We start from the raw sequence: 25,329 nt of genomic DNA, 5'->3' as shown, positions 1-25,329 counted from the left end.
CAATAAGGAATCGGAAGTCCAGGTAGATTAGCTGGGGTAGGAGAAGGACGGACCGGATGGACGGGAACCAAACAAGTCTTATGGCAGTTCTGTCCCCAGCGAAGCACTTCTCTGGTCTGCCAGTCAAGCACGGGTGCATGTCTCTGGAGCCAAGGTAGGCCTAGCAAGAGGGCATGAGAGAGTCCAGGCAGAACATGAAAGGAGATACTCTCAGAATGCAGCATTCCCACCTGCAGAGAAATGGTTTCGGTGATGAGTTGGATGGGATGTGGTAAGAGACCCCCATCCACGGCAGCGACAGATAAGGGTACAGCCAGAGGTTTGGTGGGGATGCGGTATTTCTCTACCAGGGACTGTGAAATAAGATTCCCGGCTGCTCCAGAGTCAAGTTGGGCTAGTTCGAAATAACGGTTCTCCCCGCAGACGATTGAGACTGACAACAGCAGAGATGGAGAGGATTTATTCTTGTCTAGGACGACCTCTCTGAGCGATCCTAGACACAGGCGTTTCCCGACCTCTCCGGGCAGGTACGGATCCGGTGCTCCTTACTGCCACAGTAGAAGCAGCTCCCCTCGGCACGGGGTAAGTCTTGACGGGTTTTGACCATCTTGGTCTGGTCGACCTGCATAGGCTCAGGAGAGTGTGCCTGGGGAGAAACGGAGGGAATAACGGGTTTCTGGAAGATGGGAGCTAGACGTGGAAACCTTCTCTCACGAGAGACCTCTTTGGCGCGCTCCTGGAACCGTAGGTCAATCCGGGTGGCAAGAGTTAAGTCGTCGAGAGTGGTAGGAATGTCCCGACCGGCGAGTTCATCTTTAATACGGCCGGACAGACCCTCCCAGAAGACAGACTCCAGAGCGTCGTTATCCCAGGCCAGCTCCGAGGCAAGGGTACGGAACCGTATGGCATATTGGCCCACGGTGAGATCTCCCTGACGGAGGCGTAGCAGAGACGATGCGGATGAGGTCTTCCGTCCGGGTTCATCGAAGACTTTCCGGAAAGCCGTGAGAAAGGCTGACAAGTCGGACACCAGAGGGTCTCCTCTCTCCCATAGAGGATTCAGCCAAGCCAGAGCCTCCCCCGTGAGGTGGGACATGATAAAGGCCACTTTGGACCGGTCGGAGATAAACTGGTGGGTCAAGAGTTCGAAGTGCAGGGTGCACTGGTTTATGAAGCCCCGAGCTTGAGCGGGGTCGCCTCCGTAGCGAGGAGGTGCGGAAAGCCGGGGTCCAGGACAGGATACCATGGTATTGGTGGGCAGCGGCGCTGCCGGGTTGCGAGTCATGACGCTAGCGGTGGTTGCTGGTGGAGCAGTCAGAGTGTCCAGGCGAGAGTTGACATTCCGCAGGTGACCCAGGATGGACTCCTGTTGGGACCTCTGACGGGACAGTTCATGACATAGGTCCGATAGCGAGGGAGCTTGGGTACCACCGGGTTCCATGGCCCGAGCAAACTGTAATGGGTCTGGGAGGCGGAACCTCTGAGCAACTATACAAGTGGGCGATCCTTGTAAGGAAGCGGGTGGTGACCAGGGAAGACGGGCAGGTAGTCACAGCAGGTGACCGAGACAGTCTCTGGGTAAACGAGCAGGAGGTCACGGCAAGTGACCGGGACAGTCTCTGGGTAAACGGGCAGGAGGTCACAGCAAGTGACCGGGGCAGTCTCTGGGTGAACGGGCAGGAGGTCACAGCAAGTGACCGGGACAGTCTCTGGGTATAGGGTTGGTACGACCTGTGACGGCTGAGCCTCCAGGTAGGCTAGCAGGCGGATGGCAGGTGTGTGCTCCCAGGTGAGCAGGCGAGAGTCTCTGGATAAGCAGGTGGTCACAGCATGTGACGGCGGAGCCTCCAGGTAGGCTAACAGGCGGATGGCAGGTGTGTGCTCCCAGGTGAGCAGGCGAGAGTCTCTGGATAAGCAGGTGGTCACAGCATGTGACGGCGGAGCCTCCAGGTAGGCTAACAGGCGGATGCAGATGAGTGCTCCCAGGTGAGCAGGCGAGAGTCTCTGGATAAGCAGGTGGTCACAGCATGTGACAGCGGAGCCTCCAGGCAGGCTAACTGGCAGGTAGCAGATGAGCGCTCCCAGGTGAGCAGGCAAGAGTCTCTGGACTGGCAGATGGTCACAGCACGTGACGGCGGAGCCTCCAGGTAGGCTAACAGACAGGTAGCAGGTGAGCGCTCCAAGGTGAGCAGGCAAGCTGGTCCATAGACAGACTGACAGGTGTCGGAAGGCAGACCGTCGGACCTCAGGCTGGCAAGCAGGAAAGCGGATGACAGGCAGGAATCAGGCAGGTAACTGGTAGGTAACAGGCAACGGGACCTGAGGGCTGAAGCAGAGTAGTGAACAGTGCAACAACATTGCTCGGGCACCTCCATTTTGGAGGAGGTGACTTATATATGGTGAAGTCCTCCGGCCATTGGCCGGGGACTCCTTAGGACGGCGCGCGCGGCCCCTTTAAGAGGGGGGGAGCGCGCGCGCGCCCTAAGCACCGTGGCCGGGAAGGAGCGCGCGCTGCCAGCAGAGCGGGAGGAGGACGCCGGGCTCGGAGCGGAGAGGTGAGGGGAACAGCGTCCCTGCCTAGCAGGGGGCAGGGACGCTGACGCTACACACAGTAACAGAGGGTTAGGTGGAGAAGGCAGCAAAAGAGATACAGGGGAGCCACATGAAGAGAAAGTATAGGCTGCCAGAACAACAACTACCCCCAGCAGGAAGGCTCAGGTTACCTGTGGTGTTGACTCAGTGGCAGAAGATGGTGAGCCTACTTTAAAGGATGTGCTGCTGGCCATCTCACATAGTAAAGCAGATCTCACTGAACACATAGGGTCTGTGAAAGTGGACATATCTTATATACGCCATGACATGCAGAAAATGAGGGAGCGCCTCACTGCAACAGAGGGCAGAGTGGGGGATTTGGAAGATACTGTGACTCCTATGACTAAAACACTTAAAGTAGCTACTGACTCTATTAACTATTTAATCAACAAAACGGATGATCTTGAGAATCGTCTGAGAAGAAATAACGTGCATATTGTGGGCGTGCCTGAGAAAGCAGAGGGCAGAGAAGCGGTAGATTTCTTTGAGACATGGCTGCTGCAGTCCTTTGGGAAAGATAAGTTCTCTAAAATGTTCGCCATTGAGAGGGCACACAGGGTCCCCACTAGACCTCCACCGCCTGCAGCCTTGCCACGTACAGTCTTAATTAAAATGCTGCATTTTCGTGACAGAGATAAAATCCTACACTTGGCTTGGTCGACTAATGATTTGCGTATAGAGGGGGCGAGAGTATCCTTCTATCCAGACTTCTCTGTGGAGGTTCAAAGGAGACGTGCCCAATTTCAAGATGTCAAGCGCAGACTGAGAGCACTTCAAGTACCTTATGCAATGTTATATCCAGCACGGCTGCGGGTCACAGCACTGGGTGAAACTCATTTCTTTGATTCTTCAAAGGAGGCTGCAAAGTGGCTGGATTTAAAAGAGAGACAGATCCGGGCTGGCTGACGCCATTTTTGAGAAGATCCTCGACGGAGTATAATAATTCGAGGATTTTGAAACCTAGTGGATAATGCTTCGCTGTTGCCTAATGAATCTCTGTTCATACATGTGATGATTGTTATGTTACAGTTATTGCATTCTATTTAAAACCTGCCTTTCACATATACCTCGGGCAAGCCAATATACTTATATGGTTGTTGAGGTGCTGGTTTCACCTACAATGTATAAACAGGGAAAAGACGCTGTGCCGTTTGAATGTTCTGGGAACATTGTGTGGGGGAAAAATGGGGGAGTCTGTGATGCAACTTATGTCACGGCGCCTCATGTGCTTAAGGCGTGTTAGGTTTCATGAGGCTAAATATCAGGCTCTTCATGTTACGACTGTTGGTATTCATTTGATTAAGGGGGGATGTTAAATGAGGGAGTGATGGGGGTAAAAGAACAAAATCTACTTTGATTAATACAGACTGTGTATTAGTACAATGTTATAATGTTGATGGTCAGACGCACGAGTGGGTACAGAGGGGGACATGTGACAGTTAATTTTCAATCGTTAAAATATGGTTAAGCAGGTTAATGTAGTATCCTGGAATATTAGAGGTGTGGGAGATCACAACAAAAGATTTGCGGTGTTTAAGTATTTTAAGGAATATCGGGATTCGATAATCTGTCTGCAGGAGACGCATTGCAATACGGAGGCCTCTGCGGCACTGAGCAAGCTTTGGAGGGGGCCAGCCTATCATTCTACACATAGTACTTACTCTAGGGGGGTTAGTATATTGATTCATCCGAATTTACCCTTTGAATGTGAGGGAAGTATTTGTGATATGGAGGGAAGGTATGTATGTCTAGTGTGCAGAGTGGCTGGGCTTAGAATTTGTCTAATTGCTCTGTATGTTCCTCCACCTTTCTCTATACAAACTTTGCGCCAGCTATTCCCGTGGATAACGGAATTTGCTACCATACCCCTGTTAGTCATTAGTGATTTTAATATGTACCTACATGCTGAGCTTGATAACTATAGGGGTAATGTGGGGGAGGGGCTGCTCAAGAGACGTCGTTGGCAAGGGTCTTGCAGGAAATTAGCTTGGTAGATGTGTGGCGGGCTCGATTCACAAATGTTAAGCAGTATTCATGTTACTCGGCATCCTATTCCTCTCTGTCCAGAATTGACCTGGCTCTGGGAAATAGTCATCTAGTCCCTCTAGTTACTAAAGTAGAATACTGCACGAGATTGTTATCTGATCATTCACCATTATTGGTTGTTTTGGGGGTCAATCCTGGCACCATAAACAGAAGGACACTGTGGAGGTTTAACCCCTAGTGGCTGGATGTATTTGGGGAACAGGTGGACTTAGCAGGTAAATTGGATCATTTCTTTAAAGACAACATAGGCTCTACCCCTTTAAATACAGTATGGCAAGCCATGAAGGCATTTTTACGGGGGATCCTGATTAAGGAAATTTCCATGATCAAATCCAAAAAACAGGGCCCGTCTTCAGGAGCTGCGGAGGGAAGTAGACCTATTGGAACAGAGGTATGTTGGGTCCCCAAGCATAGAGAATAGGGAACACTGGACACGGGCACAGGCTACACTAAATGATCATATATTGAAACAAGCAGAGCATAAATGGTTCTTTCTTAAACAGCAATTTTATGTGGAGGGAGAGAGTGCAGGGCACTTGTTAGCCACTATAGCCAAGGCCCAGACTGGGGCTTCTATGACTGCTGCTATCAGGGATACTAAGGGTGTGGTAATTACAGATTAAAATGCTATAATGGAAGAATTTTTTCAGTTTTACAGACAATTATATGCCTCCAAACTGACTAAAGCGCAAAGGAACATAGATCTATATCTTCATGATATGCAAATGCCATGTTTGACAGATGGCCAGAGAGAGCAACTAGATGCACCAATTACGCTTGAGGAGATGCAGGAAGCTTTAAAAGATGTTCAAAATAACAAGGCCCCTGGTACTGATCTGATCCCTGTGGAAATTTATAAGGAGGCTGGGGGGGTTTTGCTTCCCAGGTTACTGGAAGTGTTTAAGGGGGCGAGGGAGGGGGGGGCTTTGCCGACTTCAATGAGGGAGGCTAGCGTAGTTCTTTTGCCAAAACCTGGAAAGGATGCATTAAACCCTGAATCATATAGGCCAATATCCTTACTCTCGGTAGATGTTAAAATTTTAGCTAAGGCCTTGGCTACCAGACTGGTGGCGGTTATCACACATTTGGTTGCAGAAGACCAGACTGGGTTAATACCGGCCAAGTCGACTGCAATTAACTAGCACCGGCTTTTTCTTAATCTGCAAATGCAGTCACAAAATGCGGGTGGTAGGGCAGTGCTATCACTCGACCCCGCTAAAGCTTTTGATAGTGTCGAATGGGAGTATTTATGGGCTGTTGTAGCATCGGCGTCTCTGCCTCCTGCTAGGCAGAGACGCCGTCCCTCTCACCTTCCTGTTCAGCGCGCGGCGTCCTCCTGCGCTCCTTCCCTCGCTGCTGCCGGCGCGCGCTCCTTCCCGGGCACTGTGCTTAGGGCGCGCGCGCACTCCCCCTCTCTTAAAGGGGCCGTGCGCGTCGTCCTAAGGAGTCCCCGGCCAATTGCCGGAGGACTTCCCATATATAAGGCACCTCCTCCAAAATGGAAGTGCCCGAGCAATGTTGTTGCAAAGCCTTTCAACTCTGCTTCAGCCCTCAGGTCCCGTTACCAGATACCTGCCAGTTACCTCCCAGATCTCTGCTTGATGCCTACCTGATTCCTGTCTATCTGCTTGCATTCCTGCCTTCCAACACCTGTCAGTTTGTCTATGGATCTGCCCGCCCGCTCACCTGGGAGCTCTCACCTGCTACCTGCCTGCTAGCCTACCTGGAGGCTTTGCCGTCACTTGCCGTGACCACCTGCCTGTCCAGAGACTCCTGCCCGCTCACCTGCTACCTGCCTGCTAGCCTACCTGGAGGCTCTACCGTCACTTGCCGTGACCACCTGCCTGTCCAGAGACTCTTGGCCGCTCACCTGGGAGCGCTCACCTGCTACCTGCCTGCTAGCCTACCTGGAGGCTCTGCCGTCACTTGCCGTGACCACCTGCCTGTCCAGAGACTCTTGCCCGCTCACCTGGGAGCGCTCACCTGCTACCTGCCTGCTAGCCTATCTAGAGACTCTTTCCCTGCTGTCACTTGCCGTGACCACCTGCTTGTCTAGAGACTCTTATCCTGCTGTCACTTGCCGTGACCACCTGCCTGTCTAGAGACTCTTACCCTGCTGTCACTTGCCGTGACCATCCGCCTGTCAAGAGACTGTCCCCGTCACTTGCCGTGACCTCCTACCCTTCTACCCAGAGACTGTCCCTGTCACTTGCCGTGACAACCTGCCCGCCTTCCCTGGGAGCCACCCGCTTCCTTACAAGGACTGCCCCTTTGTATAGTTGCTCAGAGGTTCCACCTCCCAGACCATTTACAGCTGTTTTAAGAAAGATGGGGTTTGGTACTGGATTTCGGGCCTGGCTTCGGTATAACAATCCGGTAGCTCGGATTCGAATTAATGGTAATCTTTCTGGTAGCATTGAAATGGGCAGAGGCACGCGTCAGGGCTGCCCCTTGTCTCCCTTACTGTTCGCCCTGGCTATGGAGCCGTTGGCTGTTAAGCTTCGCTCCAGCAGCGAAATACAGGGGTTCCGCTATAAAACACTGGAGGAGCGGGTGGCCCTATATGCCGACGACCTTCTGTTGTTTTTGGGCGACACGAAGCAATCTCTGACGACGGCTATGAATTTAATAAGGGAGTTTGGAGATCATTCTGGCCTACGGATTAATTGGGATAAATCAGTTCTTATGCCAGTGGATGGTTTGTCTCTGAATACTAGGGCAGAGAATACTTGCTTGAAGATTGTTTGAGAATTTAAATATCTCGGAGTTAGTGACCACATCTATCGGAGATTACATTCCTTTAAACTTACTTGAACTGCTTACCAGATTTCAACAAAAGGCCAATACTTGGAGCAAACTCCCCCTATCAGTAGTAGGTCGAACTAACTTAATTAAAATGGTGTTAATGCCCCAATTATTATATATCCTTCATAATTCACCGGTCGGGATCCCCTTGAGAATATTTTATAAATTTCAAGCACTATTTCGGGAATTGATTTGGAAAAAATAGGTGGTCAGAATCAGCTTGGATACGCTTCAAAGGCCCAAAGATCAGGGGGGAATAGCCGCACCTAATCCATGGATATATTTTCTAGCCTCTCAGACTCAACAGCTCTGGTTAATTCAGGGGAGCCTAGATAAACTGATAAGTCTACTCACACACAATTTGCCAATTACCTCTTTTCTAGAAACGGGAATCTCGGGGTGGGATGCTAGGCGGCATCTTCCAACCCTAGCACTTATGGGGAAAACGTGACAGAAAATCAAACTGTTGTTGGGAATAGAGGGTTTTGCCCCGTTTACCCCGTTGTGGCATAATGCGGGCCTTCCAGAGATCTATAAATTGAAAGGATTCGGAATATGGGAAAAATTGGGAATAACAAATGTGGCGCAAATATTAGAGGGGGAAATATTTAAATCGTTCCATCAGCTGAAAGAAGAATGCTGTGTTCCACAAACTAGTTTTTACTTTTATCTCCAAATAAGGAATGCATGGTTTGTACAGCCACGACATGTGCTGAGTAAAATCCAACATTATCTACTGTTTAACACATTATTATGCCATAGAGGTGGGAAGGGATTGATTTCCAGAATCTACGGGATACTTATGCAGCAATTTCAGTGGGACAGACCCTTAAATGTTAAGGAGAGGTGGGAGCGTGACATTGGTACTATAACCTCGGAAGAATGGGAAGATGTGGTGGGGAGCGTTCCGATACCATCTACATGTGAGGCACATAGACTCTCACAGTTGTACTTATTGCATAGGGTATATAGAACTCCCAAATTTCTACAGCGCATTGGAGCAAGGAATGACAGCGAGTGTCCAAAATGTGGAGAGGAAGGAGCATATGATGTGGACGTGTAGGAGGGTCGCGGTATTCTGGAATGAGTGTGTGCAGTACATTAATAATGTGTTTGAGTATAATCTACCCTTATATCCTAAAGTGTGTGTGTTGGGCCATGTAGAAATAATAGGATGTGAAGAGGATGAAATAATAGTCGTTAAGAGGACTCTATATCAGATCAGAAAGCTTATAGCTGCACATTGGCTGGATCCCTCCCCTCTCAGGTTCCAGGAATTCTTGGATCGAACCCGTCTTTTATTAAGATTAGAAGAGGGAGTATACAAAAAGCGGAAGGTTATGCGTAAATTTAATAAAATCTGGGGTAGATTGAGCACGTTTCATGGTTATAATATTATGTCCATTTTAAATATCAATTGAGTCTGAAATCTTGTGGTCTCTCAGGTTCTACTTAACTAATCACTGACTATTAGATATTATGCTCTGTATCCATGGATCAAATTATCAATGCTTTAACAGTTAAATAAGCTATATGATAATATGCGGTCTGTAATTAAATTTGTCTTTGCCATATGGTTTTTGGGGGTGTAATGGGTGGGGGGAGGGGGGACGTGTGGGTTTTGAAGGACATTGCCAGTTGGGTGATGCCTCAATGTTGCTTATGTGTAATGTTAAAAAAAGTCTTTTAATAAAAAGTATCTGGTTTAAAAAAAAAATTGCTTGTTCTCACCCACAAAGCTCTCCACAGTGCGACACCCGCCTACATCTCTTCCTTCATTTCTGTTTATCGGCCTACCCGTTCTCTATACTCCGCAAACGACTTTCGACTAACATACTCACTAATCCGTACCTCCCACTCCCGGCTCCAAGACTTCTCCCGAGCTGCACCTGTGCTTTGTAATGCTCTACCCCAAGAAATTAGGACGAACCACAACTTACACAGTTTTAGGCGCTCCCTAAAAATACACCTGTTTAGGGCGGCCTATCACGTTCCCTAATCAAAGTCCTTTTATATTTTTATAGGCCATTTATTATTTCTCCAAACATAAGTCTCCACCAAACTCCACCGAACCCAAAAGCACTACAGATACTGGCTGGTGATGAGCTCATGCAGTCTTTATCTATCCCTCATCCCCTCAAGATGTCTGGACCATAATTGTAAATAAGCCCCTGTACTTTGTATCACACCCCCCCCCCCCACCTCATTGTAGATTGTAAGCTCTTACGAGCAGGTCGTCATTATTTTTGCTTTAATTATTGTATTATCTTTAGCTATGTTACTTATGACTGTTGTATATGAACCTCTGAATTGTAAAGCACTGCGGAATATGTTGGCGCTATATAAATAAAGATTATTATTATTATAAAAGGTCCTTTCGTGATGCAATATTCATCTACCAATAAGGTGAGGCAGAAGCAATCATGTAATGCCACAGGTCCTTCACAATTGTGCAACATGACTATGCCTAGAAAATGACAGGTCCTTTTGTAGACTTCGTGTTTGGAGCACTAATGAGCATGTACGATTAATACCATGTGACTGGGGAGGTCCTTAAACATAAAGGTGAAGACTCCGGGGCCACATACCTTGTCTGAGCTCTTCAATCTGCCCTCAGTCTGTTCCCTCCCACCCAGGGAAGAGTGGAGTAGTAGCGTATGGCAGTGCACAAACCAGACTAACAAGGTAATACAAACAGGGTTAAAGGAAAATACCAATCATACAAAAATATGCACACAAACAACCAACAGAGGTTAACACCAGTAAGTGGAGGATGGGAAACAAACCAAAATAGGATAAGACTAGGATTAACACGCAACCTAAACCACACAACAGTGTAAGCTGAAATCCACCAAATGCCTTCTCGAATAACCACTCTCCACCACACTCCTAGAACCATGCAGCATAAGCTAGCTCTGGCAATGATAGCCTGACAAAGCCCAGTATGTATAGGAGCGGGGAGTGGCTAACACTGGACAGCTGAGAGCCTGAATGAACGTTAGCCTCCAGGAGCTCACAACTGAGCAGATTAACCCCTGCACTGTAAAAGAAACCTGCACCATTTAATATGAAGGTGAAAGGCTTCTAATGAGTGCAGGAGTGGGAGGAATCAAACGCTGCAGTCTTCTGGCTCCTCTCTGTCGCTGTAAACCCGTGACAGGTACATCCCCTTCTATGAGGGACCTCTGAAACCTCAGAACCGGGTTTATCCTGGTGTGCCATGTGAAAAGACCGGATCAACCTGGCCGCATGGACGTCAGATGCTGGTACCCCTATCCTCTCCTCAGAACCGTAACCCTTCCTGTGTACCAGATACTGAAGCGACCAACGAGCTAAATGAGAATCAACGATCTTGGCTATTTGGAATTCCAAATTTCCATCCACAATGACCAGAGATGGCGGTAGTGGTGATGGTACAAAGGACGTAACGTATTTTTTGGGTAGCGACTGGTGAAACGCAATATGGATCCTAAAGGTGGGCGGCAAAGCAAGGCAGAATGCTATGGGATTGACGATGGCCACAATCTTATAAGGACCGATGAGCCTGGGACCCAGTTTCCAAGAGGGATCCTTCAACTTAATGTTCCATGAGGACAACCACACCAAGTTGCCAACACATAAGCCCGGACCCACCACACATCTCTGATCAGCCACACTTTTATATTTGTAAGCCCATCTTCCTCAAGCTGTTAAGAACCACTTGCCACACAGACGTAATTGAGGATGAAAGCCGTTCTTCAGGTATTCCTGAAGAACGATTTCTATTAAATGGATGAAACCCGTATGCCCCGAAGAAGGGAGACTTACCAGTAGATTCATGACAACGATTATTCGCCTCAAATTCAGCTAGAGGTAACCCAATCCTTCTGATTCTCAGGCACAAAACACCTAAGAAAAGTTTCAAGGTTCTATTTAACGAGTTCAGTTTGCCCATTAGACTGCGGGTGAAATGCTGAAAAGATGGATCCCCAACCGAGTGCAAAATGCCCTCCAAAATTTGGAAATACAGTTAGGTCCATATATATTTGGACAGAGACAACATTTTTCTAATTTTCGTTCTAGACATTACCACAATGAATTTTAAACAAAACAATTCAGATGCAGTTGAAGTTCAGACTTTCAGCTTTCATTTGAGGGTATCCACATTAAAATTGGATGAAGGGTTTAGGAGTTTCATCTCCTTAACATGTGCCACCCTGTTTTTAAAGGGACCAAAAGTAATTGGACAGATTAAATAATTGTAAATAAAATGTTCATTTCTAGTACTTGGTTGAAAACCCTTTGTTGGCAATGACTGCCTGAAGTGTTGAACTCATGGACATCACCAGACGCTGTGTATCCTCCTTTTTGATGCTCTGCCAGGCCTTCACTGTGATGGTTTTCAGTTGCTGTTTGTTTGTGGGCCTTTCTGTCTGAAGTTTAGTCTTTAACAAGTGAAATGCATGCTCAATTGGGTTGAGATCAGGTGACTGACTTGGCCATTCAAGAATTTTCCACTTCTTTGCTTTAATAAACTCCTGGGTTGCTTTGGCTTTATGTTTTGGGTCATTGGTCGTCGTTTCATACTACAGATGGACAATCAGTTTGGCTGCATTTGGCTGGATCTGAGCACACAGTATGTCTCTGAATACATCAGAATTCATTCGGCTGCTTCTGTCCTGTGTCACATCATCAATAAACACTAGTGACCCAGTGCCACTGGCAGCCATGCATGCCCAAGCCATCGCACTGCCTCCGCCGTGTTTTACAGATGATGTGATATGCTTTGGATCATGAGCTGTACCACGCCTTCGCCATACTTTTCTCTTTCCATCATTCTGGTAGAGGTTGATCTTGGTTTCATCTGTCCAAAGAATGTTCTTCCAGAACTGTGCAGGCTTTTTTAGATGTTTTTTTAGCAAAGTCCAGTCTAGCCTTTTTATTCTTGATGCTTATGAGTGGCTTGCACCGTGCAGTGAACCCTCTGTATTTACTTTCATGCAGTCTTCTCTTTATAGTAGATTTGGATATTGATACGCCTACCTCCTGGAGAGTGTTGTTCACTTGGTTGGCTGTTGTGAAGGGGTTTCTCTTCACCATGGAGATTATTCTGTGATCATCCACCACTGTTGTCTTCCGTGGGCGCCCAGGTCTTTTTGCATTGATGAGTTCACCAGTGCTTTCTTTCTTTCTCAGGATGTACCAAACTGTAGATTTTGCCACTCCTAATATTGTAGCAATTTCTCGGATGGGATTTTTCTGTTTTTGCAGCTTAAGGATGGCCTGTTTCACCTGCATGGAGAGCTCATTTGACCGCATGTCTACTTCACAGCAAAACCTTCCAAATGCAAGCACCACACCTCAAATCAACTCCAGGCCTTTTATCTGCTTAATTGAGAATGACATAACGAAGGGATTGCCCACACCTGTCCATGAAATAGCCTTGGAGTCAATTGTCCAATTACTTTTGGTCCCTTTAAAAACAGGGTGGCATATGTTAAGGAGCTGAAACTCCTAAACCCTTCATCCAATTTTAATGTGGATACCCTCAAATGAAAGCTGAAAGTCTGAACTTCAACTGCATCTGAATTGTTTTGTTTAAAATTAATTGTGGTAATGTCTAGAACCAAAATTAGAAAGATGTTGTCTCTGTCCAAATACATATGGACCTAACTGTAAATTCCACCCCCCCGATCAGAAACAATATTGGTAGGAATCCAATGTAATTTTACAACTTTTCTGATGAAAATCTGCGCCAAAGTCTTGGTCTTAGGTAGCGCGGGTAGCGCAGTGAAATGTGACATCGTACTAAATCTGTCCACCACCATAATTACAGTATTACCTGACGACACAGGTAGATCAGTGATAAAATCAACCTATACATGAGTCCATGGTCCACTGGGAATCGGAGAGACCCAGACGGACGAGTATGTGAGATCTTAGAATGCGCACAGATATTGCAGACGGTCACATACTCCCGAACATCCTGATGAACCCCCGACCACCAAAAGCACCGAGTAAGAAGATCTGTGTTGGCTTTATTACCGCGATGTCCAGCCAAGACCGAATCATGATGTTCACTAAGAACTCTAAGACGGAGATTCATGGCTACAAACAGTTTACCTAATGGACCGGCAGCAGGGGCTTCCCCCTGAGCTTCAACAACCTCCTTCTCAAGATCAGAGCATATAGATGCAATAACCACCCCTTTTTGAAGTATAGCAACCTGTTCACAATTTTCTCCTCTTTCAGGAAAACAACGAGATAAGGCATCCGCTTTAACGTTCTTGTTCCCCGGCCTATATGTAATGAAAAAGTTAAACCTGGTGAAGAATAACGCCCATCTTGCCTGTCTAGGCGTTGGACATTTTGCAAACTTTAGATATACCAAATTCTTATGACACTGTGGATCACCAGCTCCTGCTCACTATGCTCCGCTCTATTGGCCTCAAGGACACCGTTCTCTCTTGGTTCACCTCCTACCTCTCTGACCATGCCTTCACTGTGTCTTTTGCTAACTCCTCTTCCTCTCCACTTCCCCTTGTTGTCGGGATTCCTCAAGGATCAGTCCTAGACCCCCCTTCTTTTCTCCTTATACACCGATCCTATTGGACAAACAATCAGCAGGTTTGGTTTTCAGTACCATCTCTATGCTGATGACACCCAATTATACACCTCTTCTCCGGACATCACCCCTGCTTTATTACAAAATACCAGTGATTGTCTTTCCGCTGTCTCTAACACTATGTCCTCCATCTATCTAAAATTGAATCTGTCAAAAACTAAACTACTCGTATTTCCTCCCTCCACTAACCTACCTATGCCCGATATTGCCATTTCCGTTTGTGGCTCTACCATTACTCCCCAGCAAAATGCCCGATGTCTTGGGGTCATACTTGATTCGGATCTTTCCTTCACTCCTCACATCAAATCATGCACTCGCTCGTGTCATCTACAGCTCAAAAACATCTCTAGAATCAGAACTTTTCTTACCTTTGAAGCGGCAAAAACTCTTACTGTAGCTCTTATTCATTCTTGTCTGGACTATTGTAACTCTTTACTAATCGGTCTCCCTCTTTCTAAACTTTCCCCTCTCCAATCCATCCTGAACGCAGCAGCCAGGATCATATTCCTCACCAACCGATACACCGATGCCTCTTCCCTGTGCCAGTTAACTTATTTCACTGGTTGCCCATACAGTACAGAGTTCGATATAAACTTATCACTCTTACCCACAAAGCTCTCCACGATTCAGCACCACTCTTCTTCTTTTCCTTTATTTATTTTTTTATATAGCGCTAACATATTCCGCAGCGCTTTACATACATCATCGTCGCTGTCCCCATCGGGGCTCACAATCTAGATTCCCTACCAGTATGTCTTTACATCTCCTCTCTTGTCTCAGTCTACCACCCTACCCGTGCCCTCTGTTCTGCTAATGACTTAAAATTAAAATCCTCCATAATCCGAACCTCCCACTCCCTTCTCCAAGATTTCTTGCGTGCTGCGCCAATTCTTTGGAATGCACTACCCAGGACAATTCAATTAATTCCTAATACCTATAGTTTTAAACGTGCCCTAAAAAGCCATTTCTGTAGACTGGCCTATCACCTCAACACACTTATCTAACTGTCCCTGTTTGGACCATATTAAAATTTTCTTCAAAATCATTCTCATACCATCCATGCACTGAATAGCCTCTGTCTGAACTGTACACATACTGGCTGGCGACCAGTTCATGTAGTGTTATGTACTTACCCTATTTAGCATATTATGGCTGTATTATACAATATATGTACATTTTACCTTTTGTGTCTCCCCCATTTCCTTATAGACTGTAAGCTTGCGAGCAGGGTCCTCACTCCTTTTAATATCTGAGTTATGCTTATTCTGTAACATCTGTATTGTCTGTATAAGTCCCCCATAAAATTGTAAAGTGCTGCGGAATATGTTGGCGCTATAAAAATAAAAATTATTATCCGTGATTACCATAACCGGATGAACTGCCCCCTCCAGAAAATGACGACACTCCTCAAAAGCACACTTAATTGCCAACAATTCCCTGTTACCAATGTCATAATTTCTCTCAGCGGGTGATAGTTTTTTAGAAAAGTATGCACACGTACGTCATTTACAAGGAGACGTACCCTGCGACAAAACAGCCCCTGCCCCCACTTCAGACTCGTCAACTTCTACAATAAATGGCTGAGTGACATCAGGCTGTATGAGAATTTGCACTGATGCAAAACACTCCTTCAAGGCTCTAAATGCCTCACTGGCCCAACTGGACCATTTGGAAAAGTCCGTCCCTTTCCTGGTGCTATCAGTCAGAGATTTGGCTACTACCGAAAAAGTTTTTGATGAACTTGCGGTAGTAGTTGGTGAAACCCAAAAACCTTTGTAACGCCTGTTAGTCCTCAGGACGATACCAATCTAGTAATGCCTGGACTTTCGCCGGATCCATGCGAAAACCGGTGGACGATAAAATATATCCCGGGAAAGGGATCTCCTCAACCGAGAACATGCACTTCTCTGGTTTGACAAATAATTTATTGTCTCTGAGTATCTGTAAGACCTGCCTGACATGTACCTGATGTGACTCAAGGTCAGGTGCATAAATGAATATGTCATCAAGATAGATCACCACAAATCTACCTGCCAGGTGACTAAAGATGTCATTTGCAAAATGCTGAAAAACGGCTGGCGCATTATGGCATCACAAGGTTCTCATAGTGTCCCTCAGGCGTATTGAAGGCTGTTTTCTACTCATCTCCCTCTTTAATACTAATGAGAATTTATGCTCTCCCCTGAGATCCAGTTTAGAAAACCATTTTGCTCCCGCAATCTGATTAAATAGGTCCAAGATGAGAGGGAGTGGATACGGATCCCGGACCGTGATCTGATTAAGTTTGCAGAAATCTAGGCAGGGGCGTAACCCCCCGTATTTCTTCTTTATGTAGAAAAACCCCACAGCAACAGGGGATGAGGATGGTCTGATATGACCCTATGCCAAACTCTCTGCGATATAGTCCTTCATGGCCTGCCTCTCTGGACCAGAGATATTATAAAGTCTGCTCTTAGGCAGCTTGGCTCCAGGAACAAGATTAACGGCGCAGTCATAAGGATGATGGGGAGGGAGTTCCTGACAACCCTGCCCCGAGAACACATCTCCAAAGTCAGACTGGCATTTACGCACAGACTGGGTATCCACTCTAGCCAGCCGAGTGCCCAAACGGTGTACTTGACAATACTCGCTCCACTTAGCCACCTCCCACGTCTGCCAGTCTACCACAGGGTTGTGCAGCGTGAGCCAAGGTAGTCCCAGAACCACAGGAGAGGGCAGACCCTCTAGCACATAAGTCAATACATTCTGAGTGCATGACCCCTACCTGTAAATGTAACCCTCGGATGACTTGAGTAAAATACCACTGGCGCAAGGGTGTGGAGTCGATGGCAATTATCGGTATGTGTCTGGACAGTGTTTGTGGTTTGAGGCCCTGGACCTGGACGAACCTGGCGTCAATCAAATTAAACCCCGCCCGAAAGGCAGAAATGGTCACCTTATTTTTGCCCAGATGGATTTTAGCTGGTCGGAAAAATTGTGACCTACCCACGGAGGAGATATATACACCAGGGTTGCTACCCGCCCCTCAACTCGGGCTCCTTAGTGTTCCGGCGACTGTTTACGGTGAGGTAAGGAAGGACAAGGATTCACAAAGAGGCCCTTCCTTCCACAATAAAAACATACTCCCCCTTTATACCGAACTCCCATTTGATCCACAGAGCGAGTTGCCCCACCCAACTACATGGGCTCATCAGATGACTCCGACCAGGGTTCCCTTGGCCCTGGACCTCCCGCATATTGGGGTGTCACTGTCCCTGCGAAAACGGCAATCAACCCGGATAGCCAGAGACGTGGCCTCTTCAAGAGAGACTGGAGTATCATACAATGCAAGGGCATCCAATAACCTTGCTGATAGCCCTTGATAAAACTTGCTATGGAGTGCGGGGTCATTCCACTTAGTGTCTGTGGACCACCTCTGAAACTCGGAGCAATACTCCTCTGCCGGCCGGTCTCCCTGCTGAAGCTGACTTAGTGTGGACTCAGCCAGGAAGACGCGGTCGGGATCGTCATATATATGACCGAGCACTAGAAAAAATTCATCCACCATCCGGAGCGACTGGGAGTCCGGCGGGAGAGAAAATTCCCATGCTTGGGGGTCACCCTGAGGAGCGAGATTACTATCTCCACCCGCTGCTCCTCGGTTCCTGAGGAGATAGGACATAACCAGGAGTACAGCTTGCAGGCTTCCCTGAAAACTACAAACATGTCATGCCCCCCAGATAACCTATCAGGCAAAGCAAATCTTGCGCTCCACCGGGGGTTCCCTGGGAGTCACGGTCGCCAAGCCTGATGTGCTAGGGTTCTGTAACACTACAATGTGTAGATCTGACATCTCCAGGCTGAGTTGCTGCAGTTGCCGTGTCAGAGCTGTTATAGGATCCATGATGGATCAGAAAACTGTTTCAACCAGAGCTAACATCACAACTCTGTTGTTGGGTATCCCGGGGCCAGGTGCTCCTACACTGTCCCTAAGCTAGGGGCGCCCTAGCTGGTCCTGTTCTCCATATTACTTCTGAAGGTGAAGACGCCGGGGCCACGTACCTTGTCTGAGCTCTTCAATTCGCCCTCAGTCTGTTCCCTCCCACCCAGGGAAGAGTGGAGTAGTAGACAGAAGTTATGATGCTATCCCTGTTATGTAAATAAAAGCTTATAATCTGACGTTAAATTCATCCATTGGTTTTATAAATTACTCTTTTGAAAGCTGAAACCCTCCCAAATTTGGTTTCGGTTAAGAAACAAAATTGGCATCAGTGCTGAAATATTGATCATTTAATGAACACAGAATGGTCAGATTTTGGCAAGACAAAAGTTTTGTCGCCTGGTCATATAATGCACCCAATCCTAGTTTATTTCCTCACCAGTGCTCAGTAAATGATCGGTTAATTAGTGGGTGTGTATAAAAAGAAACCCAGCACACCAGACCTTCACTTGAACTGCAACTTGAGCTTTGACAACATGCCAAAAATCCACCCTGCGACCAAAGCTTTGATTATCAAGAGGCTGAAGACCAGATCCACTGCAGAGGTGGCTGGCACCTTTAATGTGTCTCAGCGTCAAGTACAAAGAATTAAAAAAAGATTTGAAGAGATTGGAGATGTGTTTGACAAGCCGGCAGACCCCACAAGACAACAGCTCAGGAGGAATGTTTGTTGGTTAGAAAATCCAAAGCAAGCCCCTCTTCCACTGCAGCAGAGCTCCAACAGGCCTGGTCAGCTCAAGTCCCTGTGTCAACTAGAACAGTTTGTAGGATTCTGTCTCGAAATGGCCTTCATGGTCGAATCAGTGCTCAGAAGCCAGCACTAAACAAAAGGCAAATACAAAACCGTGTGGTATTTGCAAAGTCCCACAGCCTGCTAAACAGATGGATGCTGGAAAAGTGGCAGAAGGTGAATTTCTCTGATGAATCTTCAGTAGAATTACACCACAGCCGCCACAAATACTGCAGGAGACCTACTAGAGCCCGTATGGATCCAAAATACACCCAGAAAACAGTTAAATTTGGTGGTGGAAAGATCATGGTCTGGGGTTACATTCAGTATGGGGGTGTGCGAAACATTTGCAAGGTGGAAGGCAATATCAATAGACTAAAATATCAAAGAAGTATTAGCTACCTCTTACATTACAAATCATAAAAGGGGTCAAATTCTGCAGCAGGATGGTGCTCCATCTCATACATCCATCTCTACAACAAAGTTCCTCCAGGCAACAAAGATCAAGGTGCTCAAGGACTGGCCAGCCCAGTCACCAGACATGAACATCATTGAGCATGTTTGTGGTAGGATGAAAGAGGAAGCTTGGAAGACAAAACCAAAGAATCTAGATGAACTCTGGGAGGCATGTAAGACTGCATTCTTTGCTATTCCTGATGACTTCATTAATAAATTGTATGAATTATTGTTGAACCGCATGGATGCAGTCCTTCAAGCTCATGGAAGTCACACAAAATATTAAATATGACTCTAATAGCACCACAACTTCATTCACCAGTTATGCAACATGTATTTGTATTTTAAGATAATTATTTGTTTGAATATCACATTACTTTCTGTGGGCGACAAAACTTTTGTCTTGCCAAAATCTGACCATTCTGTGTTCATTAAATGATGAATATTTCAGCATTGATGCCAATTTTTTTTCTTAACCAAAACGAAATTTGGGAGGGTTTCAAGTTTTTCAAAAGAGTAATTTATAAAACCAATGGATGAATTTAACGTCAGGCTATAAGCTTTTATTTACATAACATGGATAAGCAACATAACTTCTATCAGGGAGTGTAGTGTATGGCAGTGCACAAACCAGACTAACAAGGTAATAGAAACAGGGTTAAAGGAAAATACCAATCATACAAAAATATGCACACAAACAACAGAGGTTAACACAGGTAAGTGGAGGATGGGGAACAAACCAAAATAGAATAAGACTAAGATTAACACGCATCCTAAACCACACAACAGTGTAAGCTGAAATCCACCAAATGCCTTCTCAAATAACCATTCTCCACCACACTCCTAGAACCATGCAGCATAAGTTAGCTCTGGCAATGATAGCCTGACAAAACCCAGTATATATAGGAGCGGGGAGTAGCTAACATTGGACAGCTGAGAGCCTGAATGAAGGTAAGCTTCCAGGAGCTCACAACTGAGCAGATTAACCCCTGCACTGCTAGAAGAAACCTGCACCGTTTAATATGAAGGTGAAAGGCTTCTAATGAGTACATGAGTGAGGAATCAGACGCTGCAGTCTTCTGGCTCCTCTCTGCCGCGGTAAACCTGTGACAGGTGCCCCCCATTAGGAAAGGAGATTCAAAGAAGAAGTAGTGGACTTTTACAGTATCCAAACATTCCATCTGCAATACACTTAGTACCACATACAGAAGACCTGCCGGTTCCAAAAGCACTGGAATATTTTCAGTCACGTCAAGTGAGGAAGAAGAGCGCGCTTTGTGTCATGAAGCATCTTCCGTTCACGACTCAGGCTTTCTGTCAGCAACCTCAACTGAACCACACCTTTAGAACACAAAGTGGATTAATCCCATATATGTTCAATGTGAGGGTGATATGTCCCCTGTCTGGATATGTCTTTATGGATTTAAATTTTTCTCTATGACACAGAGAGAAGCAAAAAAGAGTTGTTATTGAGTGAGAACCAAATTTTGTAGTGCAATTTCTGTAACTGTTTATAATTCACAATAGTGTTTAGGCTATGTGCCCAAGATGCAGAAATGAAGCAGAAAATTTCTGCATCATTTCTGCATATCCCTGGCAGAAAAAACACATGCGGATTGTACATGCGTTTTTCCTGCGGAATACATGCGGATTCACATGCGTTTCCGCATAAGTTTCCGCATGCGGATTGACAAGCGCTTTCCAGGCAATTTTAGCATCACCTGGAAAGTGCTTGACAACTAGGTCACACTATATAAATCCATGCAATCGGCATTCATTTATATACTGTGACCGAAAGAATGTTTAAAAATAAAAAAATAAAGCTATACTTACCCTCCGATGGCCCGGCGTGTGCTGCCGCGTTCGTTCCTGGCCCGTTCCTGGCTTCTGGGATATCGCGAGACACTGCGCTGAAGGGCCTGCGGTCACATGACTGTGACGTCACCGCAGGTCCTTCAGTCCTGCCCGCAAGCACAGGGAAGGAGACCGGGGGCTGTCGGAAGGTGAATATAATCTTTATTTTTTATTTTATTCTTTTTTTTTACAGGTACAATGGTACCCAGGTCTGGATGAGAGTCTCCTCTCCTCCAGACTTGGGTACCATCCGCACATTGAAACGCATATAATCCGTGAGTACAAATGTACTGACTCGGATTATGTGCGTCTCAATGCAAGTCAATGGCGGCGATTACGCCGCGCTTCCGCAAAATTAGTGGACATGCTGCGGATTTTTGAGCACAGCATGGGCATTGAAAGTGCGGAATTGCATAGGAGACCATGGCAGAAGGCTTATCATGCGTTTATCATGCGTTTACGCTGCGGAAATTTCCGCACCAAAAGCGCATGAAATACGCATCGTGGGCACACAGCCTTAGACAGGTTTTAGTTATTTTAATTGTTGCTGTTTCCTCTAAAATAAATATCATAAAATTCTCATTACAAAATATTCTACATCTTTATATTTGCAAAAATATGTTTCAACGTACTGAAACTTTTATTCATTAATTATTTGCACCAGTAAAAGGAAAACTCTTTATCATATAAACAAGAGCCAACTAAAAAATATTCATTGTCAGATTTCAATTCAGGAAGTCAAAATCATTAAGAAATGGCTGATTTTATAACTGAACCTGACACCCTTTGAAAATATGTAGAACCGTGTAATTAGTGGCACTAACTGTATCATTTCATGTTTTATTTCAGAACTCAGGTTTAAAGTTCCATGGGGGCACCTAGCGGCCAAAGCTTGGGGTTCATCTGAAGGGCGACCAATTTTGTGCTTACATGGTTGGTTGGATAATGCCAACACTTTTGACAGACTTATTCCATTGCTTCCCAAAGGTGAGTTCAGAGTTGAAAATGTGCCTCAACTTTTTGTTGCATAATGCTAAAATTTGTCACAATGATATGATCTGTACCGTTCTTACCTCTGGGACCCCACTGATCCTGAGAGCAAAGGGATAGAAAGAACACTTTGGCGTTGATTTTTTAGCATTGCTCCCAGTCATGTGCTGTGCAGGAATGTAACACAACACCACTGAAATGCAAGTACCTGTGTAGTGGTCAGGACCAGAAAATAACCTTGAAAAGATCTCGGCACTTAAAGAGTAACACAACCTTTGCCATGTTTTTCCTATTTAATTGTGTTTATAATTACAAGCAGATTGATGGAGATCTGTGTCTCGAGTCACCCAGCGATCCTTCAAAACCCTCCCAGAGAGGTGCGCATCTTAGGAGACAGGAGCACACAGTGCCTGCCTGAGCTCCCACACAGCACCTAATCTGGATTCAATAAAAAGCATAGGCTATGTAGCCTGTGCTTACTATTGATTCCATTGCCTGCTCTGTGTGCGCATTCAGCCAGGAGCTGAGCTTTCCTGTCCCTGAGCAACAAATGTTCCCTCTTGAAGGCCTCTTTATGGTGTTACTCACGTGGTCTCCAAAAGTAGATCGGAGGTTGTATTGAAGTAATGGAGGCTGGAAAAGTGGTCTATCTTTTGCAGCGATCAGTCTTCCATTTGTCTGGGACTCACTGATATTTGGAGATTGGTCTGGAGACTACGTGGTAAATGCCATGACGTTCAGGAGGGAATGTTACACTAGTCCAACTCCCAGGATTATGGTGTGCGTTGGCATCATGTATTGTTGTTGGATCCCTGTAGTCTTTGTTCCAGGTATACTAACAGCTCCGTGTTACATTGATTTAGTGCTGGAACCAATGATCCTGCCATTTCTCCAAAGTCTCTCAGGAGCTATTTTTCAACACGACAATGCCAGGCCGTATGTTGCTTGGGCTACTCTGTGCAGCCTGCGTTTCTTAAATGTGCAACCATGGCCTGCAGCATGTTCGGACTTGTCTTCCATCAAACACATCTGCGACGTCATTCGCTGGCATTGTCAAACGGAGCTGCCAGCAGCAGCAAGTCTTGATGATTTATGTGCCAAAGTGCATTCATTGTGGCTGAAAATTGTTCAACTATTAATAACCTCATTGATAACGGCCAAGGTGTATAAGTGCGGTGATTTCGGCACTTATCGCTTATACACGATACTGAATAAATTGAGATGTTTTGAAAATGTATTTCCATTTTATCATCATTTGCATATCAGTCACATGTCGATCCATTCTGTGATCTTAATAATTCCATGGCCTTTCCTTTTTGGTGTTGCAATGTCAATGTTTAAAGTTGAATAATCACATGTTAACCTTCAATTATATACAGTAGATAATGTAGCATTAAATTGAGATTTTTAAGTGGTTTTCTGGGATGTTACATTTCCCTAGAGTAGGGAATGTTCTAAAATAAAAGAATTACAATTGCTTACTCCTTGAAACCGCCACTATTTTGGTGGCTGATACTCCACTGTTCTGGTGGTGCTGCAGTGATAATGTCTCACCCATCAGTTTGCCTGACTGCTGCAGGCAAACAAATGTGCTAATGGTATTAAGTGTTTGCTGGCAAATGCAAGAAGTGTGGCAAACGAAATGAATGAACTGGAGACTCTTATGTCGGTCACAGAATATGATGTGGTGAGTATTATGGAAACTTGGCTGGATGAAAGCCATGATGGAGTGACAAACATGGAGGTATATACTACATTTAAAAAGGACAGGAAAGGGGTTTATATTTTCATAGGATAAAACCAGGGAAATCCTCCAGCGATGGCAGACCATTAAAATTTGTCTTTATTGTAAAAAGTTTAAAATATAGATGCACTGGTCAGCATGGGACATCCAAGACACACACAGACCGACGCATTTCAGAGGATTTCCCTGTTTTTTCCTATAGTATGTTCACATCCAAGACTAGGACGGCTCGTTGCGAGGCTTTACATGTGCATCTGGTGAACTGCAATTTGGTGAGCTCACATTCCCTTTTTTCCCTTGTATTTTCGTAAGATCCAGCTTAAAACCTGTGCTCATTGACGACATTGGGAGAAGCTGCGACAATGTAGAGTCAGTCTGGGTTAACGTACATGGGGATGGCAATAATGGAAAGCTTTTAATTGGAGTTTGTTACAAGCCTCCTAATATAGCTGAACTGGTAGAGGATGAAATGCTGCAACAAATTTAAAAATGCAGCAAATAATAATAGGGTCCTTATTATGGGGGATTTTAACTATCCAGATATCCAATGGGACATAGAATCTTCTGGTTGTGCTAAAAGCTGCACGTTCTTATCCACAGTTCAGGACAATTACCTCTCTCAGCTGGTAGATGAATCAACCAGGGGAGGTAATCTACTGGATCTGGTTCTGTCAAATAGACCAGATACAATTTTAGATCTACAGGTCCGGGAGCTTTTGGGAAACAGCGACCATAATTTGGTAAGTTTCAATGTAATATTCAATAAAACATTTCAAAAAGGAAATGCAAAAACCTGGAACTTTAGGAAAGCTGATTTCAACAAATTAAGGGAAGAGCTTAATCGTGTTGACTGGGACCATGTCATGGAAACTGGGGATACTGAACATAAATGGGGCATGTTTAAGGAAATACTACTAGAATCCTATAGAAAACTATACCCTCTGATAATAAAATGAAACCATTATGGATAAATAAGACAGTACAAAGTTTAATAAGACAAAAACAAAGGGCATTCAAAATCTTGAAGGCCGAGAATACAGAAATAGCATTTCAGGAGTATAAAGACCTAAATAAGAAATGTAAAAAAGAAGTCAAGCTAGCAAAATTATCTACAGAGAAACAAATCGCCAGCAACATTAAAATCCCAAACATTTTTATAAATACATCAATGCTAAAAAGAAAAAAACTGATGGTATTGGCCCCTTAAAAGATGATAATAACAAGATAATTATAGAGGACAAAGAAAAGGCCGAGATATTAAACAGACACTTTTCATCCATAGGTATATAAGTAAAAAAAGGGAAAATTTCAGCCTACCGTGCATATGCCATAAGGGTCCACTGGTGCACGGAAATTCTTGGTAGCAAATCCAGGGATGAGAAGCAGTAGGAAGTAGTTTAAAAAAACTCCAGCACCTTCTCCGTATCCATCACAAGAAATGTAAAGTTAAAACGTCCATTTTATTAGTTCCATTAAAAAAGCACCATATGTAAGGCAGACCTTATTCGTTTCGAACCAAACAGGGGTTC

General features: G+C 45.4%; 1 protein-coding gene across 4 annotated transcripts in view; it reads left to right on the top strand.

Moving 5' to 3' along the window:
- The window catches only part of SERHL2 (serine hydrolase like 2), a 182,954-nt gene that overhangs the window by 66,829 nt on the left and 90,796 nt on the right, over nucleotides 1–25,329 (top strand). For all 4 annotated transcript variants that reach the window (XM_073642696.1, XM_073642695.1, XM_073642693.1 and 1 more), the window contains exon 3: nucleotides 21,916–22,053. In XM_073642696.1, the coding sequence (XP_073498797.1) occupies nucleotides 21,916–22,053 (138 nt within the window). The remainder of the gene's footprint in view (nucleotides 1–21,915; nucleotides 22,054–25,329) is intronic.

The sequence above is a fragment of the Phyllobates terribilis genome, unplaced genomic scaffold (assembly GCF_046119375.1).
Source record: "Phyllobates terribilis strain yellow unplaced genomic scaffold, ASM4611937v1 Scaffold_8__6_contigs__length_399053987, whole genome shotgun sequence".
NCBI lineage: Eukaryota > Metazoa > Chordata > Amphibia > Anura > Dendrobatidae > Phyllobates > Phyllobates terribilis.
The sequence above is the reverse complement of the archived record's forward strand: the minus strand, read 5'-3'. Positions and strand labels throughout refer to the sequence as shown.